Below are 16272 nucleotides of genomic sequence, written 5' to 3'. Positions count from 1 at the left end.
GGAAGTTTGTAATTACGAGTTGGAAATTGTAATTACGGCGTCAGGTGCTTTCAAGTTGCTGGATGGAGGTGTACCTTCTCTTAACGAACAAAAATAAATAAATAAAACATACTGCAAGGTTTTATACTCCGCTTCTATGAAAATGAATAGAAAAGAATGAGCATCAGGCATGTTTTACTGTTTTTAGCTTTCTATCAGTTAAATGTGATGGAAAAATATCGGCGAGAATCAAGGGGAAGGTGTACAAGACAGTGGTGAGACCGGCCATGCTGTATGGTTTAGAGGCAGTGTCACTGAGGAAGAGACAGGAGTCAGAGCTGGAGGTAGCAGAGCTGAAGATGTTGAGGTTCTCTTTGGGAGTGACACGGTTGGACAGGATTAGGAACGAGTACATCAGAGGGACAGCTCATGTTGGACGTTTGGGGGACAAAGTTAGGGAGGACAGATTAAGATGCTTTGGACATGTCCAGAGGAGGGAGAGTGAGTATAGTGGTAGGAGAATGTTGGACATGGAGCTGCCAGGAAGGAGGCAAAGAGGAAGGCCAAAGAGGAGGTATATGGATGGAATAAATGAGGATATGAAGCTAGTGGGTGCAGGTGTTGAGGTTACAGAAGATAGGGATAGGTGGAGAGAGATAATTCGCTGTGGAGACCCCTGAAGGGAAAAGCCGAAAGGAGAAGACGACGTTTCTATCAGTTAATGAACTTTATCATGCAATGGACATACATCACATCCACAGACTCCGCCATGCTTTCTCACGCACACACCCACAACTCAGAGTCTAAAGAAAATCCCGTAATTCTTTGTCATTTTGTGTCACCGTAACTCGTAATTCTGACTTTGCGTCACCGTAACCCGTAATTCCGACTTTGCATCACCGTAACTCGTAATTCTGACTCGATTCTGATTGGACAAAGAATGACGTTTAATTTTCTCTAACAGCAGCTCTGACAACAAGGTGAAACACAGGTTTAGATCAACACGCTCATTCACATCATCATGTCTACACAGTAACGACTCATACAGGGACTTGTATGATGGACACTGCATAAAAAAATAAACAAATTAATAAAAATAAGCCAGAATAAGCAACCCTGTGATTGTTGATATTCTAAAAACGTTTGTTTATTTTGTACAAAACGAGTCTGGTGAGAAAATGACAGCTCATAATGGCGATAACGCAAGTAACAACAGGAGCTAGCTTCATGGACGTTCCATTAAAACATTAAATCTTATAAACAGTACACATACTTCGATCAACATTCATTTATATCAAATCTGATTAGAAACAGTTTTAGAAAAATTAGAAAAAGGGTTGGTCCAGTGCCAGGTTTAAAACCTCCTATCACCAAGGTGTTACTACTAACCTTACTAAAACCTACTAAATAACATGGTGTTGCTTTGTAATAAATACATATTGTTAGTAGTGATGCATTTGTGTCGCATAAGACGAATAAAATACCTCAGGACATGCTGGTATTGAAAAAGAAAAACCATTTTAGGAACAATAACAAGATCGTTCATTAACAGCACATCCCCCTATTGTGTTTTCTTCCTTCCAAATGACAGCTCTGACCATATAATAACACCTCAGAAATAATATGAGGGATTTAAGCGCTTATCATAAGAAAAGAGGAGTGAGGAGTGGAGTGAGGAGTCGGCAGATTCTTAAGCCATGACTTCACACACAGCCAGAGAAGTTGTTCAGCCCTGCCGTTTCACCATATACGAACCTCTGCCTAATAGAAAGCTACAATCCTAGTTTAGCTTCCCACGCCATAACTGCGGTCTAATCAGTGCTGATCGTTTAGCAGCCACTTTAAACTAGGTGTAGCAGCAGCTCCATCAGACCCCAGACAGCTCCTTCTACTAAATAAGCAGTTTCTTTCTCCAGACGCTTGATATTTACCGGCCAAGGACGGCTATCGAAAAATGTGACTCACTCCAGCGCGCGGGAGCCGGATGGAAATGTTCACGCTCGCCCACGCCGCACTCCACAGAGCCTGACAGCTTTCACGCCAGTAACACGGGAGAATTCCATACAGAGACGTGAGGGGGGTTTAAATATACTCACCGTGTCCGGCTGAAGAGAGAGAGAGCGAGATGGCACAGCACACCCACGGACTAACCCTGCTCGACTCTGAAACCTCCACTCGTTTCCTGTTGCACACACACACACGCGCACACACACACACACAGTGTCCCACCCAGCTGACTCCAGATCAGTAGTTAGAAAGCGCAGGCACCAATCACAGCACAGAGGGGAAAGGTTTGAGCAACGGCAGGGTGTGAATGACAATAATCCTGCCTGGCTGCATTTTCCTGTGCTGCTAGGCGCACGTTATTAACTCTCTAAACACACACCTCTCTGAAAAGATCCACGGAACGAGAGAGCCAGATTGAGAAAGTGAAAAAAACATGTGTCCTGAAACGATACTCCGACAGCCCCTGATGTCACGCTTCAACTCTTTATGACCTCTACAGGCAAATTCTGAGACGTCAGGCATGGAGAAAAGTATCCGGCTGAATAGAGACGCATCAAGGCTGGAGTATGAACACCGAACGTGATTCAGCGAGGTGCGCCTGAATGAAATTCCACACGTGAACAGCGTAAGCCCCAATCACACGTGAGAGACTCCTTGAGCAAGGAAAAAAAAATAAAAAATAGGAGACACATCCAACATATCCTGCTGGACTGTATAAATATTTATAGTCTTCATTATTAGCCCATTTGCTTTCATGAGCATGATTCCCAACATTATCCACAGATACCTGCGGTTATATTTATTCGTTAGAGACGACGCCGTTATCCCGAATGACGCAGTGAACACGGTGCCGAAAATCCGATCCGGCTTGGATTCGAGGAGGTTATTTTTAGGGAAGCTTCTTTTCTAAAAGTTGTTTAAACAGGCTGCACATAGACACTTCTGGAAAAAATGACGTCATCGCTTCTCTTTTAGAAATAAAAATAATCCTGGGGTAATATACACTCAGCAGCCACTTTAATAGGAACACCCTTTAATAGGAACACCCTTTAATAGGAACACCTATTAAAGTCATAGAGGTTTTGGAGCACGGCGTGGTTGCTGGTTGTGTGCTAATCTCCTGGGATTTGCACGCACGCACACACACACAACAGTGTCCACAGAGAATGGTGTAGAAAAGAAAAAAAACAAACAAAAAAACATGCAGAACGCGGCAGATCTGCAGAAAGAAACGCCTTGTCGATGTGAGCGGTCAAAGGAGAATGAACAGACCGGTTCATTCAGAGGACAGGAAGAAGAAAAAAACTGCTCTTTACAAATGTGGTGAGCAGAAAGGCATGTCAGGGTGGACAAAGCGTCAAATGTTGAGGTGGACAAGCTACAAGAGCAGATCGTGATACACTCCATTGAGCTCAGAACGGGTATCTCAGTCTACAGGATAGATTTTCCAGTCAGTAGGCATTTTTCCAGTCTTCTGTCCAGTGCTCGTGAGCCTCATCCCATTATTCTTATTTTATTTTGGCTGAAGAGTCGAACCTCCTTTCACAGGCTTGTCATGTTGATCATTTACATTTCTGCCATTTTGGCAGATGCCCTTACTTACATTTTATCTCATTTTATACAACTGAGCATGTGAGGGTTAAGGGCCTTGCTCAGGGGCCCAGCAGTGGTGGACTTGATAAAGCTGGGATTGGAACTCACAACCTTCTGATCAGTAGTCCATCACCTTAATGGTCATGCTTTCTGTTCAGCGCAATTCTACAGAGTGGATATTTGACTTCCTGCCATGACACAATAATATACGACACTACTGACCTTTAACTGACCGGCACACACAAAAGAGCAGCGCTCCTCCTGGCACCTCCAACGCCCCCCCACCAGCCATACACTTAAAAATAATATACATCATCATGTATGTCACTGTTAAACTGTCTGATGATGTGAATTCTCACGTTTGACACGTTTTCCTGCCGTATTCGCGCTCAGCTCTGATCTGGGTGTGTCTGCATGCAGCTCTGATGAATAAGGAGCGTGATCTTATTAATCAATAACTGGTAAAGAAAAACACAGGACTTAATTGAGACTTCTCTGGAATTTATTATCCTGTATTTTAGTGAATTCATGAGAGACAGAAACGAGACAAACGCTTGATGTTCAGCATTTACTTCACATTAACTTCCATTTATTTCGTGAGTAAACATCAGCTCACTGCACTGTGTATCAGCAGGTGTGTGGCTGCAGGTGATATCTACTGTATTATCAACCATTTCCATCTCTCCTTCTCATACACTCAACACTGCAGAGCACGCCAAAGTACACAGGTCAAGGTAGCTTTGGCTTTTAGCCACACACACACAGGGACACATACACACACAGAGACACACACAGAGACACACACAGAGATACACATACACACACAGCAAAGAGACACACACACACAGACACATACACACAGAGACAGAGACACACAGAGACACACATACACAGAGAAACAGACACATATTCAGAGACACAAACACACAGAGAAACAGACACATATTCAGAGACACAAACACACAGAGAAACAGACACATATTCAGAGACACAAACACACAGAGAAACAGACACATATTCAGAGACACAAACACACACAGACCAGAGACACAGACACACAGAGACCAGAGACACAAACACACACAGAGACCAGAGACACAGACACACACAGAGCCTCTTACTCAATGACTTTCTTAACAATATTTATTTTCTTGTAAGAACACAGAATTTCGCAGTCCTCATGTGTTGCAACTTCTTCAGTTGTCAGTGCCTCTGTGTTTTTATTATCAGGATATTACACAAAACTGTTACTTCTGTTCAACTTTTATCTTCTTCTGTATAAGATACAAAACCCCAGCCTTCCACACAACACTCACTCCTCCGTCTGCAGCTCCTCACAACCCCAACACACCCACACCCACACCCAACATAGAAACCACACACACCATAGATGAGTGGTGCTTTAAGCCCCTAGGCGAGAGCAGAAATAAAAGCTACACATTACATAAGGCTGAACGCTCCTCCAGACAGCAGAAACGCCGAGCGTAACGGACGGGAAAATGTCAGGAGGTTCGCTTTGATCCACACACGTCATATGTGAAACCTTCCACAATCATAAAGCAGGAGAAGTGCAATGAACAGGATGAGCCAGAGGGCAGTGACGGATAAGACAGCATGAAAATGTCTGATGCACTGAAGACATCCAGAGAGAGACACAGATCTCAGATAACCGTGGTGAGCAGAAAAGCAGCTCAGAATGCACAATGTTTAGAGGAGGACGACCTACACCATCTGAACACCACACTAAACAGTTAAAGACTGGAGGAAAAAAAGACCAGAGACACACACAGACACACACACACAGAGACACACACACACACTGAACAGTTAAAGACTGGAAAAAAAGACCAAAGAGACACATACACACACAGAAACAAACATGGAGACACACACAGACAGACACAAACACACACAGACACACACACACAGACATTCTTGGAGACACACACAAAAACAGACATGGAGACACACACACACACACACAGACATTCTTGGAGACACACACAAAAACAGACATGGAGACACACACAGACACACACACACACACACAGACATTCTTGGAGACACACACAAAAACAGACATGGAGACACACACAGACACACACACACACACACACAGACATTCTTGGAGACACACACAAAAACAGACATGGAGACACACACAGACACACACGCAGAGACACATTGAACAGTTAAAGAGTTAAAAAAGGAGAGAGAGACACAGAGACACACAGACAGACACAGACACAGTACAGTTAAAGACAGGAAAAAGAGCAGAGCAGGTTTTTGCTCAGTCTGGGTGAACCTGTGCTCAGTGTTCTTGGCAGGAGAGAGTGGAACTTGTATATCTTTTTTTGGCCATGTGATATTACATTGATGGGAATTTCATCACATGGCTTCATCTTTATCCAGACTCCAGATAAAACTGTCCTCAAAAATAAACAAACAAACAAACAAACAAACAAATAAATAAAGCTGCAAATGTCCTAACGTCTTCACCATTCTAGTTCAATTTCCAGATGATATTATTACACAAAGCCAGAAATAGCCCACATATACTCTCTCTCTGTTTCTATGTGTCTCTATCTCTGTTTCTGTCTCTCTCTCTCTATCTCTGTCTATTTCTATGTCTGTTTCTGTCTCTCTCCTCTTTCTCTCACTCTCTGTCTTTCTATGTCTGTTTCTGTCTCTCTCTCTCTGTCTCTGTGTGTGTGCATGCATCTCTCTCTATCTATCTCTGTTTCTGTCTCTCTCCTCTCTCTCTCTCTCTAAGACAAATATCCTCATCCATTATCCAGCCAGCATGAGAACCCCCTGCAGCAGAAGCACAGAGCCTGCTTCACACAATCAGAGACTGGAAATACCTTTAAATTAACAGCCCTCCACTCACACTGCTCTCAGATTAAAAGACTAAATTAAGTCTTAATAATTAAACTAAGTCTTACAATCTGTAACAAGTAATGATTTCACACAGAGCAGTACACTCCCTGGCACAAATCGAACCTGAAAATCTGACCACTGGGCTGGATAAAGAGACAGAATCAATCGACTACATCAGGACACCATGTAGATAAGAGGACAGAACAGCGAGTAAAATAAACAACCTGTGGAAGTAAGACTATAGAGGGCTTTAGTCTGACGAATGAGGAACCGGCTGAATAATGAAAGAAAGGCTGAATAGCCTGATGCTTAAGAGGAGAATTTGTTCCCAACAACCAATCACTGATCAGCATCGTTCTCAACAACCAATCACTGATCAGCATCGTTCTCAACAACCAATCACTGATCAGCATCGTTCTCAACAACCAATCACTGATCAGCAACGTTCTCAACAACCAATCACTGATCAGCAACGTTCTCAACAACCAATCACTGATCAGCAACGTTCTCAACAACCAATGATCACCGTTTTCTCCCACAACAATTCACTGATCACAATTTTATGAACCAATCACTCTCCAGTACTGTTCCCATAAACCAATCACTGTCCAGTACCGTTACCATGAACCAATCACTGATCAGCATCATCCCCAACAACCAATCACTGATCAGCATCATCCCCAACAACCAATCACTGATCAGCATTGTCCCCGACAACCAATCACTGATCAGCATCTCCCCTTAGCAACCAATCACTGATCAGCATTGTCCCCGACAACCAATCACTGATCAGCATCACCCCTTAGCAACCAATCACTGATCAGCATTACTCTCAACAACCAATCACTGATCAGCATTGTCCCCGACAACCAATCACTGATCAGCATCACCTCTTAGCAACCAATCACTGATCAGCATCATCCCCGACAACCAATCACTGATCAGCATCATCCCCAACAACCAATCACTGATCAGCATCATTTCCATCAACCAATCACTGACCACCACATTTTGTCCCACTCTTTGTTTCTAGGTACACTCTTTGTGATATTTACAAACAGCAAAAACAAGTTATTTCCTCTTTAACCAACACAACTACTTCCGATTTTCCATAATCAATAAGAACTCGGTTACAAAAACCTATAAAACTGTGTATATATCCTCTAGTGTAAAACTTTACTCAGTGTCCTTCTACCTTCATGTAACATTCTGATATGCAAATAACCGTGACGTAATCATGAATATGCAAAAATATGCAAATATCCTCCTAAGAGAGGCTGAAAACACTGATTATATTACAAGGAGCAAACAGTTCTCAAGTTTATAAACCAACACTTACAAAAGTGAAGTGAAGAAAAAAGGTTATTATTTCGAGTAAGGGTTATTTTAATGAAAATAAACACGATATAAAACGACTGCACAAACTCCCTCTGCGTGTGTATGCCAATCCCCTCTGACAGCTCGGGTTTGCTTCTCCGCCTATTTCCACAGTCGCCTGTTATCTTTCCCCTTGTTTTCCCAACTCGACTCACTAACTCAAAGACAGCTTTATTATTTGTATTTGTTGAGAAGTGTGCACTTGTTCGAGACACGAACCATAATTGTTTGCTTTCGCGTAGCAACAGTTAACGGCGGTGTTGAGTCACTCAGCCGCTCCATGTGGCTCACTATCTATCAGTCTATCTACTCACAACTTAGCGCGTTAGCATCCTGCTAAGGTCAAAATCAGTTACTCACTTTCATGCTATCTTCAGATGTCCTTCTGGTTTATTTTTTCGTCTTTCTTTCTTTCCCCGGTTGCTTTCTTTTCCACCGAGAGATGGATATCATCCGTTACTTCATAAACGCGCCACCTGAATAATTCAGCAACATCTACGCCTTCATCTTCGGTACTTTCACAATTCAAACTAACTTAGATTAAGGGGATTGTTTGTAATCGACAACAAAGTGAACCAATGAGCAAGGACTATATAAAGCACACGCGGGCCGCCACAAATAGCAGCCAATCAGATTAGACGAAGGGCGGGACTTTTGTTATTTCCATCAGCACTATAGGTTGTCTCCATTTTTTTTATGAAGTAAATGTGCATATAAAATGAAAAATGAAATACTTCTAAATTTCAGTTTTAATAAAACTGACTTAAAAGCTGCCTATAAAATACAATAAAACAGCATTAAAAAATAAATAAAGGGGGAAACAATTTGGCATTTCATTAAAAAAAAGCTTGAATTGTTTTTGTCTTGTATCTATATATTTATAGTTTACTTTTTGTGTATTTATTTATTTTTTATTATGAAATTATACAAATACTATTGTTTTTATGTTTATTATGATTTTTTTATTATTATTTATTTGTTTATTTTTATGGGTTTTTTTTTTTTATCCTGGTGCATGCTACTACATAATTACACACACACATTTTTTAAATAACATTTTTATATTATTTAATAATATAATTTTTTAAAATGTTTTTTTTTTCAATTAACAGTCGCATGCAAAAGTTTGCACAGCCTTACAAAAAAGACACCTTTTTTAACAGTTTTGTGTATTATATAATTTTTTTATTATGAAATTATATAAATACTATTATTTGTATTTTATGTTTTATTATTTATTTATTTATGTTTATTTTTTATCCTGGTGTATGATCAAATGATATATGTTAATAGTAAAAAAAAAAAATTTAAAAGCTTTCTCTTCTAAATGTAAAACAAGTAATTGTGTGCTTATACTTTCCATCTACCTTTTTTATTTTGTTTCGTTTGTTGAGAAAAATATGGTAATAATTGGTATGTTCTCCATTTCTGGCAAAACTCATGGAGGATGCAAACTTTTTCAGTTAACCATATAAGACAAATATCACAACTACAACACACAAAACATGAAAAAGGCTGCACATACATAAGGAACAAAAATCACACACAGCAAGGCATATTTGCATAACAGACGTAGCTATAGAGCAAATTAAAATGACAGAAATTAATGCAAAATGTTTATTAATATATGATTCAATAGTACATAGATGATGTCATCGATAAATACAACTAATCAGAATTTCATTTGTTTTCTACACAATACAGATCAATGAATTGATTCCTTTCCCCACGTTATGACGTATTTCCCTGAAAACCCTCAGCACAAAAGCGGCACGAAATCTGTAACATATTCTAAAAGCATGCTTAAAACTTAAAGAAAGTTAGATAGTGTTATAAGTACTGACCAGCTGGGAGCCAAACCGTATAACAGACTCGTTTCCTAAAAAGGAGATTATGTATGCAGAACATGAATCATCCTAGAAGTATACAAACCTAGACCACATAGACCATTTTAATGTCATAAGCCTAACCTAACCATATATATATATATATATAGGTTAAAGCTGCACTTAAAGCTGCATTAAAGCTACACTTTTAGCTATATTACAACAGATTTATCTTTACAAAATAATTTTTTTCAGTTTTGCATATACACACACACACACACACACACATATATATATATATATATATATATATATACACTATATTGCCAAAAGTATTCGCTCACCCATCCAAATAATCAGAATCAGGTGTTCCAATCACTTCCATGGCCACAGGTGTATAAAATCAAGCACCTAGGCATGCAGACTGTTTTTACAAACATTTGTGAAAGAATGGGTCGCTCTCAGGAGCTCAGTGAATTCCAGCGTGGAACTGTGATAGGATGCCACCTGTGCAACAAATCCAGTCGTGAAATTTCCTCGCTCCTAAATATTCCACAGTCAACTGTCAGCTGTATTATAAGAACGTGGAAGTGTTTGGGAACGACAGCAACTCAGCCACGAAGTGGTAGGCCACGTAAACTGACGGAGCGGGGTCAGCGGATGCTGAGGCGCATAGTGTGAAGAGGTCGCCGACTTTCTGCAGAGTCAATCGCTACAGACCTCCAAACTTCATGTGGCCTTCAGATTAGCTCAAGAACAGTGTGCGGAGAGCTTCATGGAATGGGTTTCCATGGCCGAGCAGCTGCATCCAAGCCATACATCACCAAGTGCAATGCAAAGCGTCGGATGCAGTGGTGTAAAGCACACCGCCACTGGACTCTAGAGCAGTGGAGACGCGTTCTCTGGAGTGACGAATCGCGCTTCTCCATCTGGCAATCTGATGGACGAGTCTGGGTTTGGCGGTTGCCAGGAGAACGGTACTTGTCTGACTGCATTGTGCCAAGTGTAAAGTTTGGTGGAGGGGGGATTATGGTGTGGGGTTGTTTTTCAGGAACTGGGCTTGGCCCCTTAGTTCCAGTGAAAGGAACTCTGAATGCTTCAGCATACCAAGACATTTTGGACAATTCCATGCTCCCAACTTTGTGGGAACAGTTTGGAGCTGGCCCCTTCCTCTTCCAACATGACTGTGCACCAGTGCACAAAGCAAGGTCCATAAAGACATGGATGACAGAGTCTGGTGTGGATGAACTTGACTGGCCTGCACAGAGTCCTGACCTCAACCCAATAGAACACCTTTGGGATGAATTAGAGCGGAGACTGAGAGCCAGGCCTTCTCGTCCAACATCAGTGTGTGACCTCACAAATGCTGGAAGAATGGTCAAAAATTCCCATAAACACACTCCTAAACCTTGTGGACAGCCTTCCCAGAAGAGTTGAAGCTGTTATAGCTGCAAAGGGTGGACCGACGTCATATTGAACCCTATGGATTAGGAATGGGATGTCACTTAAGTTCATATGCGAGTCAAGGCAGGTGAGCGAATACTTTTGGCAATATAGTGTATGTATATATATATATATATATATATATATATATATATATATAGAGAGAGAGAGAGAGAGAGAGAGAAAGATAGATAGATAGATAGATAGATAGATAGATAGATAGATAGATAGATAGATAGATAGATAGATAGATAGATAGATAGATAGATAGATAGACCTGTTATAATCTCTAGTACTTTGGTGTTAAATATACATTTCAGAGTCTATCATTTATCAGTCCTCTACTTTCTCTCACAGTGATGATTCATGGCTTAACCCCAGACAGCATGGCCACCTCATTGTAAAGTTTTATAGCCTCTTCCCTGTAGCGAGGACTGAGCTCTTTAGCTCTCGATGCCTCGCGCAGATTCTCCCTCAAGTTTCCTCCGAGTCTTGTAGACTCCTGATGTGTCTTTGCTTCTGCATTCACCTTCTCAGTCAGGCTTTGTTCTGATTTCAGCAGCCAGTTAATCATCTCCTCAAGCTTGGGCCCGAGTGACACGATGGCCTTAGCAGCTTGACACAGCTCCTTGATGTTCTCCTGCGTTTGCTTCAGTTTGTCAGGCACCGAATCACCTGGTGTCACGGCCAAGCTGAAGTCGTAGCCTTTTAACTGCAGGATGATCTGGTGGTTGTCTGAAAGGGGATAAAAGATACAGATGAAGTTTAACCAAAATAGTGCAAGTTGGGAAAAGTGTAGAAAAAATGTACACCGGTCAGGCATAACATTCTGAGCAGTGACATGTGAAGTGAATAACGCTGATTATCTCATCATGGCACCTGTTAGTGGGTGGGATATATTAGAGGTGAAGTGAACATTTTGTCCTCAAAGATGATGTTAGAAGCAGGAAAAATGGACAAGCGTAAGAATTTGAGCGAGTTTGACGAAGGGCCAAATTGTGATGGCTAGACCACTGGATCAGAGCATCTCCAAAACTGCAGCTCTTGTGGGGTGTTCCCGGTCTGCAGTGGTCAGTATCTATCAAAAGTGGTCCAAGGAAGGAACAGTGGTGAACCAACGACAGGGTCATGGGCGGCCAAGGCTCATTGATGCACGTGGGGAGCGAAGGCTGGCCCGTGTGATCCGATCCAACAGACGAGCTACTGTTGCTCAAGAAATTAATGCTGGTTCTGATAGAAAGGTGTCAGAATACACAGTGCATGACAGGTCAGGGCTGTTTTAGCAGCAAAAGGGGACCAACACAATATTAGGCAGGTGGTCATAATGTTATGCCCGATCGGTGTAGACCCCCCCCCACCTTGTTTTTTTTTTTTCATAACAAGCATATCATTCCCTGTTTTTTTCCATCATTAAAATACATTAAACAGGATGTAAAAGCACGCTCAGTGCAATAGCAACATGTTTACACCGGATTCTCCAATTCCTGACCTGCTACTGCCACCTGATGGAGACTCAATATTAACATGCTCTGACTCACAGTGCTCAACCTTCATCTGCTGCAGGCACTCAGACAGGCTGCTGTCAGGGACACAGAGATAATGGTGCATCAGTGTATTCAGCTTTTCCCGCATACACTCATAATTTTCCTGCTGTTTGTTGAACATTTCTGCAAACTCAGTGAAGCGTTGGTCCAGATCTGACACGCCAACATGCCGTGCAATAATCCTGCCACTCCTGTTCTCGAAACCTGAGAGAAAACAATGTGTGTTTTTTATGTGAGAATTTGAACAAGTAATGGAGCAACATGTTTCCAGCTTAAGATCACATGAGTGAGGCATTCACCTTCAGGAGGCAGATGAGATATTCTTGCAGACTGTGCTTCTCCAAATATAGGCTGTCTCTGAAAAATAGTGATGGTTACATTTGATTAGTTTTACAGCAAATTATAATTATTTATATAACCTAATAACAGTGGAGATCATGAACATCAATCACCTACTACTGTTAATGTTAGTAATATAATATAATATAATATAATATAATATAATATAATATAATATAATATAATATAATATAATATAATATAATATAATATAATATAATATAATAATAGACTTAATGGACTATAATAGAATAATAGTTATTACAGTTATTATACACAATATTGCCAAAGGTTTTGTGAAAGGAACTCTTAATGGTTCAGCATGAGAGAGTTTGGTGTGGAGGAACTTGACTGACCTGCACAGTCCTGATCTCAACCTGATAGAACACATTTGGATTACACATGAATTAGAGCGGAGACTGTGAACCAGGCCTTCTCATCCAACATCAGTGCCTGACCTCACAAACGAGCTTCTAGAGGAATGGCCAAAAATTCCCATAATCACACTCCTAAACCTTGTGGAAAGCCTTCCCAGAAGATTTGAAGCTGTTATAGCTGCAAAGGGCGGGACAACTCTGTATTACATTCATGTGCATGTAAAGGCAGACGTCCCAGTTTTGACCTGGCTCACAGTCTCTGCTCTAATTCATCCCAAAGGTGTCTATCAGGTTGAGGTCAGGACTCTGTGAAGTTCCTCCACACCAAACTCACTCATCCATGTCTTTATGGACCTTGCTTTGTGCCCTGGTGTACAGTCATGTTGGAGCAGGAAGGGGTCATCCCCAAACTGTTCCCACAAAGTCGTGAGCAAGAAATTGTCCAAAATGTCTTGGTATGAAGCTGAAGCATTAAGAGTTCCTTTCACTGGACCTAAGGGGCTGAGCCCAACCCCTGAAAAACAACACCTGAATTGAATCATTTCAAGGGGTGTCCCAAAACTTTTGGCAATATAGTGTTACCATATGTATAATTATATATATATATATATATAATTATATATATAATATATATAGTTACCATATGTATAATTATAGCTAATTGACTGCATGAATTAAATAAGTTGAATTTAATGTGGTTTAAAATAACACCCATTACTTCGATGTGTTTCTTATGGTCAGTGTTTTAATCATTTAATCATTTAAAGCTCATTAACTTAAAAAAACGAGTAAATAATTTTTAAAATAAATTTTTTAAAAAACTATTATAAACTATTTTTTTAGGAATATTTCAGGAACTAGGGATTTGCCGTTGAAAATACAGGGATTATAAAAAATAAATAAATAAATAAATAAATAAATAAATAAATAAAAATGACGTGTTTATCCAATGTTGAATGTTCAGAAAATTATTATAGATAATATTAAGGAGTTTCATTAATATACTGTACATAAAAATGGGTGTCAAATAAAATGGCTGAAAAGGCTGCAAATAGGATATACACTGTAAAAGTTAATACTTATTACTGTCTTTATAGCTCCTACATTGACTTGTTTGGGATGTTATAGTGTATTATAATACATTCATAACAAATCTTTGCACTTTCACTTTGAACTGTTTTCACTCTGACCCAAATCTCATAAACTATTACAGGCTCAGAAGCAACTCTGATCTGAACTTTTAACTTATCATTCTGAATAAAATGAATAAAACACTACTTATAAATGCACTCCTGACTACTGACTACTGATAAACACGCAGTTTTAGAGGGCGGGGTGAAATGTCTTAGTCTTTCACTAGTATAACTACTTTCGCTTTAACTCATGAAATAAACCTGTGGTTAGGTGTCTTACCTCTTCCTCGGAGGCCTGACTTTGAAGACAGCAGCACAGAAAGCTCATTTTAGAGGAAGTTTTGAGACGAATAAAACTGTTCAGCGTGATATCGAGTCCTCTGGATCACGTGATTTAGAATCACCTGGCCAGCGTGTTTCAGTGTTAATAAACGAAAAGAACCACGAGAGGGCGCTTTTATCAATGAAACTCATAGATAAGGACAAGATCAAGATGCACAGTGAACAGAGTTTACTATGATAACATTTAGGCCTAATAATGGGGACAATAAACACTAATTAGGCTGCAGTGTAGTTCTGGTTGCTAAGCAACAAATGAGATCTTTATCCGCAGTCCCCGCTCTTTTTTTTTTTTTTTTTACAAACACCTGTCTACCTGCTCATTCATTCAGTTTTTCATCTCGCCAATCAGGTGCCAGCAGATTCCAGCATACAGTCATGCAATTGCAGGTCAAACATCAGAATAGGGTTAAAATGTGAAATCTCAGTGACCACAGAGTAATCGCTGGTGCTAAACTGATTGGCTAAAGTATTTCAGAATCGGATAATATACTGGGATTTTCACACACAACAGCATCTACAGTTAATGGTTCTGTTCAAACACCTCTGTAGCCTCCGATTCCTGTGAAACCCCATGTGGTTTTCTGCTGTCGTGGTCCATGCAGGTCAGTGTTCAGTGTGTTGAGCTCCCAACAGTCTGGGTATTTCCCTCTGACCTCTCATCATTAACAAGGTGACTCCACTTTCACTTCATGGCTTGTTGTTGTTGTTTGCCCTTTTTTTTTTGTTCTGTGTATTACCCAGTTTCCGAAATACTCAAACCATTCCGCCTGGCATTATGCCACCATCCACACCATCTAGTCTGGAGATACAACAGGAAGTTCTGACATGCTCTCGAACATGTGAACACATTCAACCAAGAAAGTGTTTTTATTTATAGTGATTTGACTGAAATCTGTGGTTCTTCTTCTTCTTCTTTCGGCTTTTCCCTTCAGGGGTCACCACAGCGAATCATCTCTCTCCACCTATCCCTATCTTCTGCATCCTCAACACTTGCACCCACTAGCTTCATATCCTCATTTATTCCATCCATATACCTCCTCTTTGGCCTTCCTCTTTACCTCCTGCCTGGCAGCTCCATGTCCAACATTCTCCTACCAATATACTCACTCTCCCTCCTCTGAACATGTCCAAACCATGGCTTCTAATTGCTTTAATTATTCGAGATGTACTAAAATACACCTTTGAAAGAAAGTGTAACTAGCAAGCAGTAAGTAGTCAAATTAGCAAGCTGTGAGTGTTTTCCTATTTATTTTTGTTCAGTGTTTGTAAAACGAAATTCCAAGCACTAGAGGGCGCCATTTAATCGCGTTTAGACTTCTGATACTGTAAACTGATAGCGGTGTGTGTGTGTGTGTGTGTGTATGTGTGTGTGTGTGTGTGTGTGAGAGAGAGAGAGAGAGAGAGAGAGAGAGAGAGAGACAGAGGGCACGCT

General features: G+C 40.6%; 2 protein-coding genes across 4 annotated transcripts in view; both read right to left on the bottom strand.

Annotated features, from left to right (window-relative positions):
* The window catches only part of hycc1 (hyccin PI4KA lipid kinase complex subunit 1), a 38508-nt gene extending 30138 nt beyond the window's left edge, over positions 1-8370 (bottom strand). Inside the window, exon 1 of one of the 3 annotated variants that reach the window (XR_009203453.1) lies at positions 2076-2345. The gene's annotated coding sequence lies outside the window, so the exon portion shown is untranslated. Of the gene's footprint in view, positions 1-2075; positions 2346-8196 lie in introns of those variants that run through there. The other 2 variants (XM_058377919.1, XM_058377918.1) reach the window with 2 other exon arrangements.
* Positions 8371-9163: 793 nt separating this feature from the next.
* si:ch73-345f18.3 (uncharacterized) lies at positions 9164-14913 on the bottom strand. Its single transcript, XM_058377925.1, has 4 exons — positions 14779-14913; positions 12949-13006; positions 12644-12853; positions 9164-11840 (listed from the first exon to the last, which is right to left on the bottom strand). Exons 1-4 carry the CDS (start codon positions 14824-14826, stop codon positions 11470-11472), a joined length of 687 nt encoding a protein of 228 aa, XP_058233908.1. The 5' UTR covers positions 14827-14913; the 3' UTR covers positions 9164-11469.
* Positions 14914-16272: the final 1359 nt, after the last annotated feature.

Source organism: Hemibagrus wyckioides, linkage group LG24, assembly GCF_019097595.1.
Source record: "Hemibagrus wyckioides isolate EC202008001 linkage group LG24, SWU_Hwy_1.0, whole genome shotgun sequence".
Classification (NCBI taxonomy): domain Eukaryota; kingdom Metazoa; phylum Chordata; class Actinopteri; order Siluriformes; family Bagridae; genus Hemibagrus; species Hemibagrus wyckioides.
This window is presented reverse-complemented; position numbering and strand designations above follow the sequence as displayed.

What these genes read in the sequence shown, in the direction of transcription:
- si:ch73-345f18.3 (XM_058377925.1), bottom strand. Translation starts at nt 14,826, where the DNA reads ATGAGCTTTCTGTGCTGCTGTCTTCAAAGTCAGGCCTCCGAGGAAGAG. An exon ending in GTCAGGCCTCCGAGGAAGAG is followed by an intron (nt 13,007 to 14,778) that starts GTAAGACACCTA and finishes ACTATTTTTCAG; the next exon opens with AGACAGCCTATATTTGGAGA. An exon ending in GCAGATGAAGGTTGAGCACT is followed by an intron (nt 11,841 to 12,643) that starts GTGAGTCAGAGC and finishes ATCCCCTTTCAG; the next exon opens with ACAACCACCAGATCATCCTG.